A 19,395-nucleotide genomic window follows, 5' to 3' on the forward strand; every position below is an offset into this window, starting at 1 on the left:
TTATTAAATAGTTATCATTTATGTTTTGACTGTTTGCAAATCGACAGTTTAAAAGTAATTTAACAATATGTCTTTCAACATACTAACTGGGAAAGTCAAATTTTTCATGAGTTTGTAAGAAGGTAAAGTTGTCAATTCAGTGTCGAGATTAACATTCCATTCTATTGATAGGCAAATATTTTAGGGGGGTGGAGTCACAACAAACACCTCCACCCCCCTTTAATAGTCTGCCCATCTTTCAGTTTGCCCAGATTTTTCAGGATATATAAAATTATAAAATAATGCAGACAATCTAAAATAGGGGGTGGGGTTCGATTGAGATCTTTAAAATGAGACAATTATGTGAGGGGGAAGGGGGGTTGTAGTAATAAGGGCCCCCCGGTAAAACATTTATGGGGGTAATGCCATAAAATGATTCATTAATAATGTGGAACCATCAAAATAGTTCATTCATTTTCATTCATGCATTTTTTGGTCTTTAGAAGCGCAGCTACTCTTTAAACTACCATCCAACCTTTAACAGAGTTATTAAGGGATCAGACTTACTCAATGATAACAAACAAAAATTATCCCATCTGTTTAACGATTATTAAAAATTATCTTTTTAAAAAAAAAAGAATCTTGATATAGGAAATTATTTCTTGTTAGCTGTACATTTTTGAACACTGAATTCCTTGATATTCATTTTTTTCTGTTTATGGAAGGATTTATGTTTATATGACTTATCCTGATTCATATCAAGGATTTAACATTGAAAATATCATTCATTTTTCCTATTCATTATTTTTAAGGTCATAGAAATTAGATTAATTTTTATTGAAAAATTTTAAAAGTAAATGTCGAGAAGCACTGGAAAGTGTAATGTGTGACGTCATAAAAATACGTCAAAAAGGCGGGATCAGAGGAGAAGTGGAAAAGGAAAGCTCTAAAAGACATGTATTTAGATTTATTTTTATGACACTTTCTAGCACTTTAAATGTCGACATTTGGTCAAAGCAAAGGTCGTAAGTTATTGGGGTGCCGTCAACCCTCTAAAAATTGAAATTTTGATGACCTGCCTTTTCTTATTCCCCCTCAAAACATTCATCCTTCTAAAATGTCTTTGACAACTTCCATGATATATATAATTATTTATGTCGAATATATTGCCTTTCCAAATAGATCATGTAGTTATAGTGTCAATATACTGTCGATGTGTTGATATGGTTCTAATAGAAAGTGTTTATGCCTAACATAATATCGACAGTATAATATATCATCGGCATAAAATTATTGTAATGATCTCATGACGATTTTGAAATTATTAGTACATATTTTTTTAATAGGTTATTTTATAGACATGAACGAACGGACAAACAGACATCGTTGACTTTTAAACTGATTGCCTCTCTTAAATATTATATTTAAGTAAATATAAGTAATATTTATTAGAGATCTAAATTAGATGGCGACCATTTAATGCCTCGAGTCGTTTGAAAACGTTTTATTTGTTGTTTTCAAGTTACTAGCGGTTGCACCCTTAGCATTTAGGGGCTCTGCATTGAAAAGGGGAAAATGAGGGGTCAGGAAAAGAGCCTAAAACCACCCCAAGGATTAAATTTAGATATTAAACAGGTCCTACCCCAAACGTAGAAGTCCCAAACGTCGGAGTGGACGAACGTCGGAGTGGACATTAGGCTATAAAAGTTTTCTGGAATTTTAATAAATATAATAGATTTGAAATCTGCATAAAATTTTAAGGAATTTTTATAAAATTCGTTTTTTGTATAATTCTTTATCTATAAGCGCAAATACAAATTAAGTTAAATAATTTTGACATCTGTGATTGGTGGATTGAAAACTATCTGCGCTCTGATTGGAGAAGCTTAAGTGACGTACATCATTCAACCAATTAGAGCGCAGGTAGTTTCCAATCCACCTATCCTATTGGTCAAAATTTATTAACTAAAATTGGATTTGCGCTTTTAAATAATGAATTATATAAAAAACGAATTTTATAAAAAATCCTTAAAATTTTATGCAGATTTCAAATCTATTATATTTATTAAAATTCCGGAAAACTTTTATAGCCTAGTGGACATTGCTTAAGTAAAACCTAGGAGTGTCCGCTATTTTAATAATATGACAATTCAAAATTTTAAAAAAATTTGGGACTCATGTGTTTGTCCACTCCGACGTTTGTCCCAAAAGTCCTGCGTTTGTCCCATTCCGTCGTTTGTGACTCCTGCGTTTGTCCACTCCGATGTTTTTCCCCTCCTACGTTTGGGACTCCTACGTTTGGCGTGGAACCATTAAACAGTCTATAACCATCCCAGAAGTAGAACCCTTATAAACTGCTCTGAAATTGGAAATTTTATTGGTTCATAGATTGGCAAGGTATAAATGGTCTATAAAGGAACATAAAACTATTTTAAAAACTAAAATTGAATAAGTCTCTAAATTTCGTTTTGTACTTTGCCCAAAAAAGTTAATTTTCACAAAATGGTTTGATAACAAAAGTCTAAGCATGTGAGCCTCAGTGTTGAGCAATTAGAAAATAGGAAAGCAAAGTTGTTTTCTAGAGTCGTTCAAAACCTTATAATTACTTTAATATGTCAGTCTTATTTTAGGTTGTTATAGTTATGTAATAGAGTGATGGTTTAATAGCTATGGGAATTCCTATATTCTTAGAAGGTGTTTACATTTTCACATAATTTAACAGTCAAATTTAGTCGGAGGTGTGGGGGGGGGGGCAAAATATTTCAATGGGAGGAGATTGTTAAAGGGGCCCCCATAATAATCTATGGCCGAGCGCGGGGTGGGAGGGGGGCGTGTTAAATTGTGGGCGGGGCGCATACCATTCTTAATAGAGTCAAGAATCTTAGGAATTTAAAATTGTATGATACGGGGTGCTATCATAATATAGCCAAAATGTTAGAATAGCCAAGACAACGAAACATAATTAAAGTCTAATACAAATATAAAATGAATAATCAAAGCAAAATAACTTTTGATGAATGCCAAATTCTAACATCCTAACTTGTAATCTGTTTACTTTAAACAATTTACCAATAGTCATACTGGTATTGTTATCAGTATGGGTTTTGTTTGTCAGTTAAGATCTTGCTACTAATTTACACGGTTGGATTCTTCATTTTGAGGAAGCTTCACATAGCTCTTGGTATGTCTCTAGGTAATTTCTAGAGTCTAGAGTCACAGAAGGAAAAGCCAAAAATCCCTTATAGACTAATATTTATTGGTTGAAAAGCATAAACACAGCAATACGGACATATACTTATTAGGAGGATGTAAAAAATAAAATCATAAACCAATCTAATCACAAAATTCCTTAAATACTTTCAAAATAATCCTTTAATTTCTGATTGACTGTAGCAAATTTTTGCTTATCTATTTATATTATTTTTTTTCTGCCTTGTCCAAATCTTCGGGATATAAGGATAGGTCGATGAAGAAAGAATCATCCTTTCATTTCTTTGCACTCGAACCGCTTTTATTTTCTGTTAATATTACAGAATATATTTCAAGTTTAAACAGAGATTACTTTTGGGCCCTTCGATACAAAGGATAAATATTTACATCTTTTTTTTCTTATCAATTCCTATCAATTACTAAACTATGTTGGTGTAATTAAATTTCTTTTACTTTAGTTTTGTCTGTATTTTTTATTCATCATGAAATATTTACTTTAAATAACAAAAACAAGAACACTTTTTTTAGATCAGTCAAAAGTCTTAAAACTAAACTTAAAGCTGTTTCAAATCCTAAAATTTAAATAAATCAAATCATTGTAAATTTTCTTAAAGCACTAGAGATAAAATTTTCATCGATTTAGGTATCCCTGTATGGATGGAAAGTTTGAATGAACTATGGGGCAAGGAATGGAATTTAAAGAATTTGTTATATTTCTGTGAAGTATATATCTTTCTATCTGGACATATGAAAATTATATTGGAGCTACATTAGAATGAATTTATTCCTATAGCAAAATAACTAGCAAATGAGCCACAAGCATCTAGGGAAGCAAGAGTAGTAAAATCATCTCATGCCTTAAATCTAAAAATGAATTTTAAAAATAACCAAGGAACTATCTGAAGCTTCTCTAAAATGGAGAAGTCTATTGGTTAGCTGGTAAACGAGATCTTAAAAGACAACAAAAACAAATAAGTTTACTAATTTCTCTAATAGGATGTTGTAAATTGACAAATAAACTAGAGCCTAATAAATGGAAATGTACACAAAAAAACTGTCTAATTTTATGGAATAAGACAGAATTAAAAAATATAAGCTACAGAAGTAATGCTTTTAGTTTTATTAGAAAACCTTTCAATGTTAGTTCTAACACTCTAATTTCTATTAAAAATTCCTTAGGTCAAAATAAATCAACGGAATTTTACTGGAAAAATGGTCGAGGGTAGAAAAACGGTTAAATGCCATAAGGATGCAAAATGTCTTAACTAAAATGCCAAGAAATATATTTAGAGAAAAATGCTTTTAAAATTTGAAAATGGCAAAACTAAATAAGTCAAAATTTAGTGTTTTAATACAACTCAAATTTACAGAATATTTGACTATTTGAAATCGGTTGCCCTCGGGGTCTACAAAACTGGAATTAATCTTATTATTTTTCCTTTTACTATCAGTGGAAAACTGTCCACAACATGGTATATAAATAACTATTATAATAACTTTGTGATTTTTATTGGAAATACATTTTCAACTAAAATTTTTGGTAGTTTCTCATATATGATTTCAGAAATATTTTAAATACTTATGATAAAGTAACAGAATGTGTGTTTGTCTATGTGTCTGTCTGTCTGTCTGTACCGAAGGATCTCACTAACCGCTGAGCCAAACTGGTTCTTCTTAACAGGGTAGCTTTTCATAGATCCTGGGAAGGTTTATAAATATTTTATGGAAGGGTACCACCACCCTTCCAAGAGAAATAAAAAAAATCGAAAAAAAATAAATATTTGAGAGACTTAAAAGCAACATAAAGAGGTATCGTAGAGACTTGAACAAAAAAAAACATTTAAAGTGCCACTAGAGGCCTCTAGGGGCGTAGCCGCTAGTACTATATAAAGTAACAAGATGTGCATCTGTCTGTCGGAATATCCACTAAGATCTCGTTTTACAATTGTTGAGGAAGTTAAGTATTGGTCCATGGCAGATTTCAGGCTGTTTTCAAATGTGTCCCCTTACTTATTTATGACATTTAGAATATCAACTTGTAAACACAAACAAAGATTAAGTAGATAGGTTAGGCTATTTTTTAGAACAACCTAAAGATGAAAAGGCTAGTGGCGATGACAGAGACGTCCAAGCTTTTTATTTTAAGGGTTTAAAGGGTTTTCAACGGTTTTATAGGTGAAAAAATTTTATGGGGTTAAAATGAGGGGTTTCAAAATTTGAAGAGAGGGCAAACACCCCTTTACCCCTCACCCTTGGAAGTCTATAGGCAAAGACAAAATTTTCTCTGTTCTATCCAAAGATTTAAAGTTTGTCATTATTAAACTCACATTGATTATTTGTCTGCATGTGTCTAGCTAGAAATCTAACCACAAAAATTTCATTTAAACCTCATTCCCAACTTTTCCACCACATTTACCATTTAGATTCTGCCCCCCAAAACCTAGCAGAGATAGGTATTCTGAAAGTAAATTGAAAGCGGAAAACTTTAAAAGACGAGAAAGACTGTTTTTGATTACGTTAATTTAACCTACTATTACTACTCTCAGATCCACTTAGTTTGTCCGTCAGTCTGTCAATCCGTCCTTCAGTTCGTCCGTCCGTAACGATCTGGGAAAAAGCATTATTATTCCAGAATACTTATACTTGAATGAATCCTTGCAGGAAGCTAGAAACCCTCTTCCCATGGATTGAAATAGTTTTGGTTACAGAACTGGGGTCGTCATTAGTCTGTACAGTGGGTAATTTGTTGGTAATAGGTAATTGGTTTCAATTTTTGTACAGTCAAATTACTGCTTAAGAATTATCTTTAAAAGAAATCTCAAAGGATGGGACGTCCAAGCTTATAATTTTGAGGATGGTAAAATGAGGGGTTTCAATTTTTTGATTGGGTTAATGTATTTTTTATAAATTTGGTTGGTTGGGGGGGGGGGGGATGAGAGTATCAGAGTTTGAGTTGGGTTAACCCCCCTTTACCACCTCCCTTTGGACGTCTATGCTTAAAGGTCTCGACCGATTGTATTGTTCTTTTTAGGTTATCTCTATATAGGTGTTAAGATAGTTTAAAGCTATTATGCTACCCAAATAAACCTCTAAATGTAAACTAACTAATTTATAGTTGAAAATCTGCATGAATTACTTAGTCGAGTTTATAAAGTTTTATCGGATCGTATTATGGACAGCTTTTCACGGATATCAAAATCAAAGATTATACGTTAAAACCAGTTTTGTTAGCCCCGAGAGGCCGAAGGCCCGGGGTAACAAAACTGGTATTCAATCCATGATTATTATTTTAATATTCATGGAAAATTGTCTGCAATACGATGCTATATACGATTTTTCAGTATGGCTGAGAACCATAAAAATACGCAATAACAGAGTATTTGTGCTGTGTACAGAAAATATCTACATCTACACGTTATCAATTAATCAAAAGGTTGTTGGTCAAATCAATATTTGGAATGTTTCGATGTCTCCGACTTTTAATTGAATTGACCCCTTCTTCATTGACGTCATAATAACAAGGACAATTATTTCCATAAAAAAAAACAATTTATAACAGAAAACCAAGTGCTTCCCCTTCGAAGTTCCAATGAAGCACTGACCTCCCCCCCCCCCCCCTCCTTTATTCAAACAATGCAATGCTGGTGTCTGAAGTTATATAAACAGGTTCTTTAATAAATTGTTTTTTTAAACGCTTTGGGGACTATTATTCAATCTTAATTTGATTATAGAAACAGACAGTGTCCATATTTCCACCAATAATATTAATCTACAAAAGGGGTAATTTTGTTTATCATAATTGGTGGTGTATATTAATTGTCTATTGTTTTATCCCTTTTGAATCCTGACTTTAGAAAATAGAAAGGCTAAGCACCCAAACAAAAACAAAACATGAATAGATGAGTAGTTATAGAGACACTTCGTAAAAAAAAGAAATTGTAATGGAATCTTTATTAGAGACTTTAACTTTTGAATAAGTAAAGATGAAGGAGGTTAATATGTTTTTTCAAAACATTAAAAATATTTTTTATTTTCTTTGCCTGTTAAGCAGTAACCCCCAACCCTTATTTTTTTTAATTTATCAAAAATAATTAAAATTAAATATTTTTTCTGTAATCAAAACCCCTGCGGAAGGCCCTTATTCTTCGGGACCAACAAGTACCCAAAAAACCTAACATTTCCTGACCTAAAGTAACAAACAGAAACACCCCCTTATTTTTGATTTATTTCCAAAATAAGGTTAAAGGGAGGATGTGATCCTTAAGTCTTGGTTGTCCTTTGCAATCTCAAGAATAACTTAATTCACAAAACTATACTTTAGATTTATTTTGATTTTTTCCCTTACAATAAAATCATGCCCATAAGTTTTTAATATTTTAGATGGAAACAAAAAAATGTACATCCTATTATATAAAGTAGTAAGGTTTATTGGTTTGTAGCTTAAGATTGTGAAATATACTGAATTGATTGAGATCTCCATTTCTTGGAAACTTCCTATAGATCCATGGATGGTTTTAGGCTATTTAATTCTTATATCTAATTGTGGTTTTATACTATTATCTTATTTTCCTTACTTCTTCGAATACATAGCTACTAGATGCTATGAGCGCAACCGCTAATAGAATATAGTAACTTTAAAAGTGAAATGATTGGAAAGAAGAACAAAATATTTAGTTTGCAATAGATTATTTCATATTTCTGGGGTAAATATTTTGTAGCTTTGTAAAAACACTGCAAGACTTTGGAATGTAATGTTGACCAATCTTGTCTGTAATTTGTTAACCTTACCGAAAAGGGACAGTTTCGAGGCAGGGAGGGGAGGGGTCATTGGGCTATCTTTTATTCGTGTCCCTAAAGTTTTATAATAACGTTTGTCTTATTCGTTAGCTCAACAACTTTAGGGACTTTTATTAAATTGTGATTAGCTTGTTCATTAAGTGGATTGTCCAAACGTTTCAACCAATAATTGTAATCTACAGAAGGAGTATTTTTCTGTTTCATCACTAAGGATGTACATCAATTTTTTCGGCCATTGTCTTGCCCCTTTAGATCCCTGGACAGTTTTAGCATGGGTATTAAACGAGTTAAGTAACTCACTTGTCGGTAGTCTGTCTGTAATGCTCTAGGGGATTTCAAATGTGTAGAACGTGTTATTTTTACTGCTGATTGAGGTAGAAGTCAGTTTTTATTTTTTAAATATTCTGCCAGAAATGAATATGTATACAATCACTAGGCAATAGACTAATCGAATAGGAAATATGGGTTTCTCTCATCTGTTATTAAAGATTGACTTTTGAAATTTTGTTTGAAACTTAGTATGACTACTGAGCATCTACTATTTACCCCGTTATTTAAATGTTATGTTATGTTATTTTTTAGATGGATAGATGCTAGTAATTTCATATGCAAATATGGACCACATTTATTGATCAGTTCGTTTATCCAGGAGAGGATGGGGTGAGGTAAAGGTTGTGGATGTATCACTTTATTAGAGTACATGAAAATCTGGTACAACACTCAAGTAATAATATCGATTTATTTATCAAATTTGCCCAAAAAAGGCTCAGCGGGAAGCTCTGGTAAGCATTAATTATTAGACTATATAAGTTTGAAGGAATTTTAATTAATATAATAGATTTGAAATCTGCATAAAATTTTAAGGGTTTTTTATTAAATTCGTTTTTTATTTAATTCTTTATTTAACGGCGCAAATACGATTTAAGTTAATTTATTTTGACCAATAGGAAAGCTAGATTGAAACCTACCCGCGCTCTAATTGGTTGAATGATGTACGACACTTAAGCTTCTCCAATCAGAGCGCAGATAGTTTTCAATCCACCAATCACAGATGTCAAAATTAATTAACTTAAATCGTATTTGCGCCTTTAAATAAAGAATTATATAAAAAACGAATTTTATAAAAAAAACCTTAAAATTTTATGCAGATTTCAAATCTATTATATTAATTAAAATTCCTTCAAACTTATATAGTCTATTAATTATATTTTGATTTATTTTGACTCCTAGTGTCATCTAATTGTAGGTTAGATATTCAAAAAATATTTGAAAATTTGTATCAATAATAACAAGTAGCACATTTAAGTAAATTGTTGTTAAGCCAATAAATGTACAAGTGTAGATGTATAATCCAAACATTACCTCCATTACCTCGTAAGGGCGGGATTCTCCTTCGATTTAAGTGATCATCTAGAGAGTCCAGAGCATCATCCACGTGTAATTAGATGCGATACTCTAACACTCAAGGATATTAGGTTAAGTAACATCCACCAGACAACCAACCCTTCGATTGCACGACCTTCGTCTGAGAAGTCTCAACTGTGTATGGTAGTGAGTTGTGCCTGTTTATGGGCCAAGGCATTCCCCCTACTCTTACTATTTATGTCGCACACCTGACATAGCAGCAGTATGAACCATTTTTGACGTCTTTAGTTATGACGCTGTATCGGTCCGAGATTCGAACCTATGACCTCCCCGGCAACAACTACTTGGCCCAAATCATGGAGACCCTTTTAGTCTGCTAGAAAAAGTGTTTTATGTTCTTTTGTAGTTACTCGGCTGTGCTTACATTTCCGTTGCTACTAGCTGATTTCAAAGACCCAATACGAAATCGGGATATGGATCCGCCCTGTGGGCAGGGTTACAAATCGCTACTTCTTTTCTTTTACTTTAATATTCTATTGTCTTGCAATCATTTTTTTTGGGTGGGAAGGGGTGGTGAAAATTACCTTTTGTGTAACAACTAAGGGCTTTAGACCAAGGAAATACGCGTGAAATAGGAGGTCGTGCTTCTTGTATTGGAGGAGGAGATTTAATGTCCCATTATAATAATAGCCTCTCTCATTGGAAATCCCTCTTAGCAAAGCATTCTGTTTACTTACAATTTATCTTATCTTTTTTTGATGGAGGTGGGGACTAGGGGGAATTGATGAATAAATCTTTAATTTTGGTCAATAAAATGTCAAAAAGTTACTTGATTTGTTACAAACAACAGATTTTTTTGGGAGGGAGATGGGTATTACCCCTAACAACGTCCTTTTCAGAGAAGCATGATTTAATCTCACAGCCTCTCTAAAAACAAATCTAAGTTAAAAAGTAGCTTCGCTACTTGTAATAATTAAAAGGTAGCAATTGTTAAAAAAATTTTATAATTAGGTCCTACGTGATTAATGCTTGGTGGTGCCTTTAAATGTCTGTTACAACATTATAACATATTGATTTAAGATTCTATTATTAAATATTCTGGTGTGATGTTATAGTAAAAGATTGACTTTAATCACTGGCTATTATGTCGCATATTTTGTCGTCTGAATGTATAATTATGGTTAAAGAGATCAAAGGTGTTATGAAATTTAGAATGTAAACAATTTGGAAATTGTTTTTGGGTAGGGGAATGATTTTTAAGTGTTCAAAGCATGCTACGGTATATCTATCTATCTTTGTATAAATTTATTTCAATTGGCCAATGTTGAACTTATTTCTCTTTACCCAAAATATATAATTAGGTTTTTAGAACCCTGTAAATTTTTACAGAAAAGATGAATAAAATTCATACCAGCATTCTTAATATTTAAATAGTATAATTTGGTATAAAAAAAACGCATAATTTTTCATTAATTTTTTACCCCCTAATTCTTATCCCTATACTGAATCACATTCACTAAGAGTATACATTAAAGGATCATTTTATATTATCAAAATAAATTTTGTTTAAAGTTTTGGTAATTATATTATATTACTAGCAGGAAGGAAGGGGACATTGGTCTTTAAATGACACCGGTTCCCAAAGTTTTATATGCACGTTCTATCATTCGCTGTCTTTAAAACTGATGTGACCTTTATTTGATCCTCATTGGGTTGTACAATAAAAAAGTATATTTTTGTCTATCATAATTGTAAGGAATGTAATTTTTAAGAGTCAAAGGCACTGATTACAAATTCTAGTTTTAAAGAATACTTGTTTATGATACTTGCTTACAATCATCAAATAATATTCCTATAAACCCCATAGCTTAGTAACAAAATGTAACTTTTAAAAGTTCAATAAATTCTTTTATGTATATAATTATTGATGTTTTCATTGTTATTTATCGTTTTAAATCATAGGGAAAGAAATATTTGAATATAATTTTTCGGATCTACTGCAGTTCACGGTAAAATATTGCTGGTAACGAATATTGCTAAAAATCTATGAATTTAAAAGGCTGCTAGCTGTCAAACGGCTGAACGTACAGATCATGCCCGCACACTGTTTTAAGCGGCATAAGAAGGGCTACAAATAATCTGGAATAGCAATAAATCAATAAAGCATAATTATCTCGCAGTGCAGAGAAATGCGCGAAAAAGGCCTATTTAGCGCGTTTTTTCTTCAGTGAAGCTTTCCCTGTGCATCATTGGAGCTTGGCTATTCCAGATTATTTGTAGGCCTTCTTATGCCGCTTAAAATGGTGTGCGGGTATGATCTGTACGTTCAGCCGTTTGGCAGATAGCAGACTTTAAAATTCATAGATTTTCAGCAATATTCGTTACCAGCAATATTTTACCGTGAACTGCAGTAGATCCAATTTTTCTAAGCTCTTGTTTATTAGAACTGAAATGATATTTCGAATGGTTCATATGTTGCCTATTTTTTTAGAAATCTGCAAAATAAAATTGGGTTAAATGCAAAATATTATATCGCATATGTTAAAAATTGTATCTATCTTCTATTAATAGTAAGACTTGACTTTCTAGAGGTCTTAATGGACAGACAAGGGACGATAAAAAAGTCCCAATTAGGAAAAACATAATTACCCCTTCTGTAAATCATTTTTAATGATTGGAAATTTTGCACGCCGATTTTTTTTTAAACCATACGTTTAAAGTTGATTTCAGAATCTAAGAATGATTTCAGGCCAAGAAATCCTCCTAATTTAAATGAAACCTATCTCTACCAGAGTTGACTGTATATTACAACTGGTACCCAAAGTTTTGTTGAATTTTAAGCAGTTGGTGTCAAACTATTAGTGTACAAACTTTTTAATCAATAATCTAATCACCAGAAGCGGTTGTTTTGTTTATCATCTTGGAGTACGTACGTCCTCCACTGCATCTTATCCCTTGAGGTCCCTGAACTTTACCAACGGCAGGCGTGTGACAATGGGAAGGGGGAAAATGACTTATTTTAAGATAATTACAGTTTAAAATAATTTCATTGATTGGAAATATTTTAGATTTAAATCAAAACTAAAATCTGTGTGCAATTAATCAAAATGTTTTAATTACAGATCAAAGCAAAATTTTTAACTTTTGATTTTTAGATAATAATTAGCTTCCTAATAAATGAATGAATTGTACTACTGTTTTAAAATCGTTGTAAAAATATAATTTGTAAAGTGGCCCTACAATAGCTAGGAAAATTAGATCCAGCAGTAGCGCAGTAATAACAAGCAGATATACGGATTTATTTTATTATAGCTTTTTTATTTTGCTTTACATTTAGATAGAACTCAAACAAATGGATATATTATTACTTGATATCAAACCAGATTTTCATGCTCTATAATAAAGTGGAACAGGCAGCGGGCTAAAATAACCATTCCTTTTACTTCCTTTACCCCATCCCCTCCCCTCCTACTGGATGAACGAACTGATCATCAAATGAGTTCAATGTTAGAAGGCTAAATTGACGACATTTTTTTCGCCTGTCATAATATCCATATATATTCTATATCCATTCGCGTGCAGCGTAATTGACTGTTATAATGACTAAGCTTAAGATATTTAGGGAGTAAATTTTTCACAAATAGCTACAATCTATTTATATAAAGGTTAAAATTGTTAATCATATTTTGGAGGGTTGGAACTAATTTTATCGTCTATTGTTATATCCCTGTATTTTTCATCCTATTAAAAAAGGTTAGAAATATAGCCATTATAGGCAGCAGTTTTTTTATTGCTGTATTTTATAGTACTTGCTTTCCCACAGCCTCCAGGTAAAGGTAGGTAAGGAAAATAGCATAAAACTTTATTCAAAAGCTTTCTTGAAGAGTAAAATCAATTCGGATAAGCATTTTCTGATAATTTTCGCTTGAGACAAAGAGGTTTACATACATTAAAAGATTTTCGTAACCTAACATGAAAATGCATAAATTTGTTTTCTCCTTTTTTCACCCAAAATCACATTTAGTAATAATAAATACAATATAAGGGGGAAGTTTTAAAGAGGGCTAAGAGGGAACACCCACAAATGGGGTAGAGCCTAATTAGAGGGGCGTGGCTAGAGTTTCTTTTCCCTGATTTGTCATTGGTCGACGACACACGCCTAAGCGCCAAGGTGTCATAACTCCCCCCCCCCCACTCAAAGTAGAAATTGCATTGTTTCACTCCATTTATTAAACCAAAGTCCCCCTCCCCCCTTTTTAATTCCCCTCATTCCCGAAATGTAATTGACTCATATTTATAAGTTCAAAAGTGTTTATCAAATTGAGAAAAAATTAGAATAGTAGAATTATTATTATAATCGATAATCTTATTTATTTTGAGTTTTTGGTAATGTTATTCTTTCTGATTAGAGTAGTATTAGTTATACCTCTATAAAAATTCGCATTTAAGTTTGTAGGTATACCTATCCAAACATGAGCGGTCATCTCTTATACATATGTTTATCTAAATGCATTAATAAACAATTTTTTTTCTATACGGTAATGTAAAGGTTTTAAATCAAATTTTTTTATCAAAGATGAGAAACAAAAGAATATAAAGACTAAATCTTAAATTTGTGTCTGTTTGTTTCAAAGGATCTAGCTAACCACTGAACTGATATGATTCTCCGTCCCGGTAAAGCTTCTTTTAGTTCCCGAAAAGTATGTAACTCCTCCCCCCCCCCCCCCCCACCACCCCTTCTCTTAAGTGTTCCTAAAGGCCTCTAGGGGCGCAGTCACTAGAAAATAATTGAAGGGATGAAAAACGAATATGAGTTTATTGGATTATAAAACGGATTAAATAAAAAAAAAATTTTTGACTGAATAAAAAAAATATAGGTTTTGTTTGGTGTCTGGTTTGAAAAACACGGAGATTTCAATGAAATTCCAAAGTTAAGAATTTAGTGGAGCCCCCTTCTACCCATACCCTTTGCTACACTTCCCTTTGAGGTCCTTCTCTTTTTGATTAAATAAGCCGCTTCATCATTTCTCCCTTCCCCCTTAATTCCATATCCCCTTTAAAGTTGGTGGCAATAAAGTTAATCAACATCTTTCTATCCATCTCTCAGTCTTTCTTAATGCGCTCCAGAAAATGGACAGCCAAAAAGTTTACCTCTACTTGCTAGCCGCAGTTTACACAACCAGTATCGTACACGTGTACGGCCGTCCAGCCTCTATTAACACTCCCAAAGCTGTAATATCCCCAGCTGCGGAGTACAGATTTAACCGACGCGGCCAGCTGCTGCTGCCGGCCACCGCCACCTACCGCACGCGCGCCACCCGCCAGCTCAGCACAAAAGACATCAAAGTGACCTCAACTGTTGGTGAAATTACTGATTCTGATCTAGTAGGTCTGCATACAAATCATTTTAATATTAATTCAGATATTAATCAAAATTCAGATAGTGATTTAAATAGCAATAAAAATAATAATCTAGCCGATTCATTGTTATCAAAGATGTATAATGAAATAATTACAACCCGCTTGCATAGTCTTTTGCGAGGAGTCGAACATTTCTCCCATAGTCCTACTGTTAACACGGACATTTTTTTGCCAGCAGCGTTAGCTGCGACAGCTGCTGAAAGCGGCCAACGTAAAATGAGCACAGATAATGAAGAAGTTGTTTATTTACAAGCCGCTGTTACAGAAATGCCTTTAGAAGAGTTGAAAAACTTGCCAGGTTTGAAATACTTTTTACTTTTTTTTCTAAAGAACACTCAAAACTTTATAAATTTATAAAATTTCAACTGCAAAAATGTCTGAGAGTGTTCTTTAAAAAATCATTTTTTGTCAGCTCCCATTATTCTAAAATCCTTTATAAAATATTTATAAATTTACACTGTAAAAATTTAAATTTTCATTCTTAGATAATTTTCTTTCAGGTAATTATTTTATATATAAATTTTTTGGTCCTTGGGAGCTGGCGAAAAAGAAGTAAAAAGTTTTTTTCAAACCTTAAGTTTTATCAACTATTCTATTAAAAGAAGGCAATATTGGTTTAAACTTATTAAAAAACCGTCGGCTCCCGGTAAAATTTCAATATTTCGCGGATTTTTAGCATACTGGGAGCTGACTTATATAATTTTTTGGTTTTATACCCTGTCAAAGTTGTGAGCTTTATATCGAAATGAAAATTCAAGGATTTATGTTGTCTATATGGCTTTCATGCTAAGTTCTCATAGCTGATATAACATCGACTTATCGACAATATATAAACAGAATAACTATATACTTTGTTAACATGATGCCTTTAACATATTCCAATTATAAGTTAGGATTTTTTTAGTCTTATTATGAAAGTCAACAACGACTTTATTCTTAAGTAGGGCAACTATAAAAAAAAAGCAAACAAAACTTTTGAATCTACCAACTCAAATTGCATTATAATTTAAGTTCATTGATTGTTTTTCTTCAAATTAAAATTGGCACTTAAAGATAAAGGAAATTCAAAGTTAAACTTTTTAAATAAATAAAGTTCTAGTTGAGATATTCCTGCGTAAAATACAAAAAAAAATCCCCAAATACATAAAAAGTAATTGTATTACCCTAAATATCTTTACCTATAAAATAAAACAACAAACGTAGGCTGGCATAAAAATTGTTAAAAACAGTTTCCATTACTAGTAAGATCAAATGAATCCTTTATATAAAAGTAACAGGATGCATGTCTGTAGCTAAGGATCTAACTAACAGCTGAACCGATATGGTTCTCCCTTACATTGAAGTTCTTAAAGATCCCAGGAATTTATATTCTATTTATGGAGGGGTACCTCCACCCTCCCAGGAGAAAATGTTCTTTACTATAGATACTTTTACTTATTCCTTTTAGAACAAAAATTGAAAATGGAGGGTCGACTGCCTTTAATTTCTTCACTTAGATGACCCTCTAAGGTCTTTTAGGGACCTAACGGCTAGTTGACTACATGAAGAAATAAAGATCAAGTATGATATATGGATAAATAAAAATTTTAAAAAGATATTCTTTAAATCCCCCAGAAAATGTTTTTCTTGTACTATTTTTTGCCAATAAATTTTTTACTGAATTCATTTACCTTCTCCGAAAGGAATATGCATTGAAACAAATTTTAACAAAGAAAATTTTATATCCGGAATAAATTTTATATTTTATTTCCCCAGATAAAAGAAAATTTATTTTGTTGAAAAGTATTAAAGACATTTATACAATATTAAAAATTGTTTTGTCTAAAATAAGGTTTTTAAATTCTGGTAGTGCGAATGATGTCGCATCTCCCATTCTGCTGCCTCAAGTTTAAACATGAAATTGAAAGAAAAATTCATTTTTATTGCAAGAATTTCTTTTTTTTCATTAAAAATATTTTTTCCTTTGAAATATTTTAGAAAGATAAATATTTTTGCACCAAGAAAGTGTTTGTCTAAATTTTCTCTTTAAATCCTTTCTTAGGATGAAATAATTTTAAAAATTTTAACTTTTAAGAAACATATAAAGTATTTTATAAACTTTATTGAATTCCTAAATATTTGAAAAGATGTGAAAGTTTAAAGGAAACATTTTGGTAATCCTTTATTTTGCTTATTTGGTTGTATTTAATGTATTTTCACCCTGGGAGAGATGTTTCATCTAAACATAAAATTTTTGCTTCTAACTTTCTGCAATTTTTATCACATAGCCAAAGAAACAATAATTAATTTATTTAATTTTCACTTACTCAAAATGTAATTAAAACTAATTTATTTTATTTTGTTTTAGGATATTGGTTAGTTGGATCGGAACAAGCGACATCTGCCCCAGAATTTAACTTTTTGCCAGCCGCCGCAATCAATCAATCAAGCGATGAAAATGCGCAAATGCCGAGTAATGAACAAGAACAAGAAGCTTCAAATGGCGCCGAACCAAAAATGGCCGAATCTGAATTGAAAACTGATGTGACGTCGGAAAAATATGGAATAGACGATCTTTTCTCTTGATTTTCTTTCTATACTATAAAATTTTATTTTCTTACACATATAGTATGTTTAGTTATTTCCTATCCAGAGCTTTTTATCACGTGAAATTTACATAAATCAATAATTTGTTTCCAATTTTTATCTCAATAATAAAAAAATATATATTACATTGCTAATCTATATTTGGAGCTTTAATTATTACTTAACAATTTTATTTCTGGATATTTTCATCCGTTTTAATATTAAAACTTTAAAAGGCCTGGATTTTAAAATTTGTTGCTTTCTAAAACTGTGATATATACCTCGCAATACTTTATTATTATTATTATAAATATATTATAATTGTCATCTTGTTTATATTTTTGTTTTATTATCATATACAATACATTATAAACTATACTTTGATGTATTTTTTCTTCAAATATTGTTTTTGAAAATTGTGTTTAAGTTTACAAGTTTTCTAGAGCTCAAAGCATTATCTACTCAAAATCAAATCAAAATATTTATTTCAGTCAACATATTAAAACACAATTATATGATACGAATATTTACATAGGTATATTGTTTATATAGTTTTATTTTATTTATTTTAATACACAAAGAAATATCAAATATGTTGCCTAGTGGCAGGACCTAACGCAAAACACAATGTGTAAATTTTTTATTATAAAGTGGATTATTAAACAATAACACTGTGATCATGCGGTAAAAAGAGACCAAGCCCTATTAAGAATATAATACAATAAAATAAAAATGAGATGAAAGTTAAATATCATAAGGGAAAAAAAATTTGTATTTCTTTAAAAAAAAAAAAGTAAATGGAGCATGTAGTTCAAAAAAAAGAAAGAAAAAAAAGAAAGGAAATGTACGGCGTTGTAGTATGTTTAAAACCTGGCAATTTTTGCATTCTAATATTTTTTGATCACAGAATAATAAAATTATAGAATAATGGCAGCATTCCAACCAACAATAGTTCAAATTGCATTTAAATGGCAAATATGGCAAAGAAGTCTGTAGCAGTTTGTTTCAATATTTTCAACCATTGTTTTTTTCAAGAGTTGTTTAAATAAATTAAAATTTGGCTTATTTTTTAGATCTTTCAAAATTTCTGCATAATTATTCCATGTTTTTGGTAGAGAAATAAAAGGCAATCTAGAAATTAGGGCAAGTCTGGAAAATGGTATAGCAAAGTCAGCTTGAGTTCTTAAAGCATAAGGAACATTTCTGTCTCGATTCAAAGTCCAATAATTATCTATCCTGAATGATTTAGGCTGCAAATCTTTTAGATAAAGATACATAAAGTTTAGTCTACTATAAAGCATATTACTGCAATTAAAAGCTAAAAATTGTTATTTTGGATGTTCTAAAACGTATGTTACCATTTTTTTAAAAATGGATTTATTATTACTTGGATCTAACACCAGATAATCATGTACTCATGTATCATAAAGTAAAACTTGTAGCTGGCTAAAATAATGATCCCCTAAATCCATCCCCAACACTCCATGCCCTCCCCTCCTACTAGAAGAACATACTGACCAATATGTGATGTTAGCATCCTAAATTGACGACAATTTCTCCCCTGTCAAAATATTTACGAATATTCTACATCCATAATTTTAGCAATATATTTTTATATCAAACGTTTTGAAAAAGTCAAAACATTCATTTTTAAATAACAAAAAGTTAAATTTAAAAGATGACGTAAGCTTACTCGTAACTTATTTTTTAGGTATGCTATGCTACTCTATAATTTATAGTCTGTCTGTCCGCCTGAAAGCAACGGAATTTGTGAAAGAAAATTATAAAATTCAAGAAAAATGTTTTTATTTTTTAGGTGATCTAAAGACAATGGAGTATCTATCTCTCTATGACCCAGTTTAATTAGAAATCAACTAGGGTAATATTATTTTTTGGGTGCTATAAAGGATAGATATCTGCCAATTTTGTAATGGCTTTAATAATTATTGAACAACGTTTATGGATCTACTGCAGTTCACGGTAAAATATTGCTGGTAACGAATATTGCTAAAAAATAGGCCTTTTTCGCGCATTTCTCTGCACTGCTAGATAATTATG

At 31.3% G+C, this 19,395-nt stretch overlaps 1 protein-coding gene across 2 annotated transcripts; it reads left to right on the forward strand.

The window, feature by feature from the left end:
* The first annotated feature begins 14,461 nt into the window (after positions 1–14,461).
* On the forward strand, positions 14,462–17,715 carry LOC145327894 (uncharacterized). Of its 2 annotated transcripts, none has more exons than XM_080171423.1 (2): positions 14,462–15,070; positions 17,120–17,715. In XM_080171423.1, exons 1-2 carry the CDS (start codon positions 14,482–14,484, stop codon positions 17,335–17,337), a joined length of 807 nt encoding a protein of 268 aa, XP_080027549.1. In that variant the 5' UTR covers positions 14,462–14,481; the 3' UTR covers positions 17,338–17,715. The 2 variants fall into 2 exon arrangements, with proteins under 2 accessions (XP_080027549.1, XP_080027550.1); XM_080171424.1 differs by having other exon boundaries at positions 14,462–14,740.
* The last annotated feature ends 1,680 nt before the right edge of the window (positions 17,716–19,395 follow it).

This window comes from Acartia tonsa, chromosome 9 (assembly GCF_053477335.1).
Source record: "Acartia tonsa isolate MP-2025a chromosome 9, ASM5347733v1, whole genome shotgun sequence".
Lineage (NCBI taxonomy): Eukaryota > Metazoa > Arthropoda > Copepoda > Calanoida > Acartiidae > Acartia > Acartia tonsa.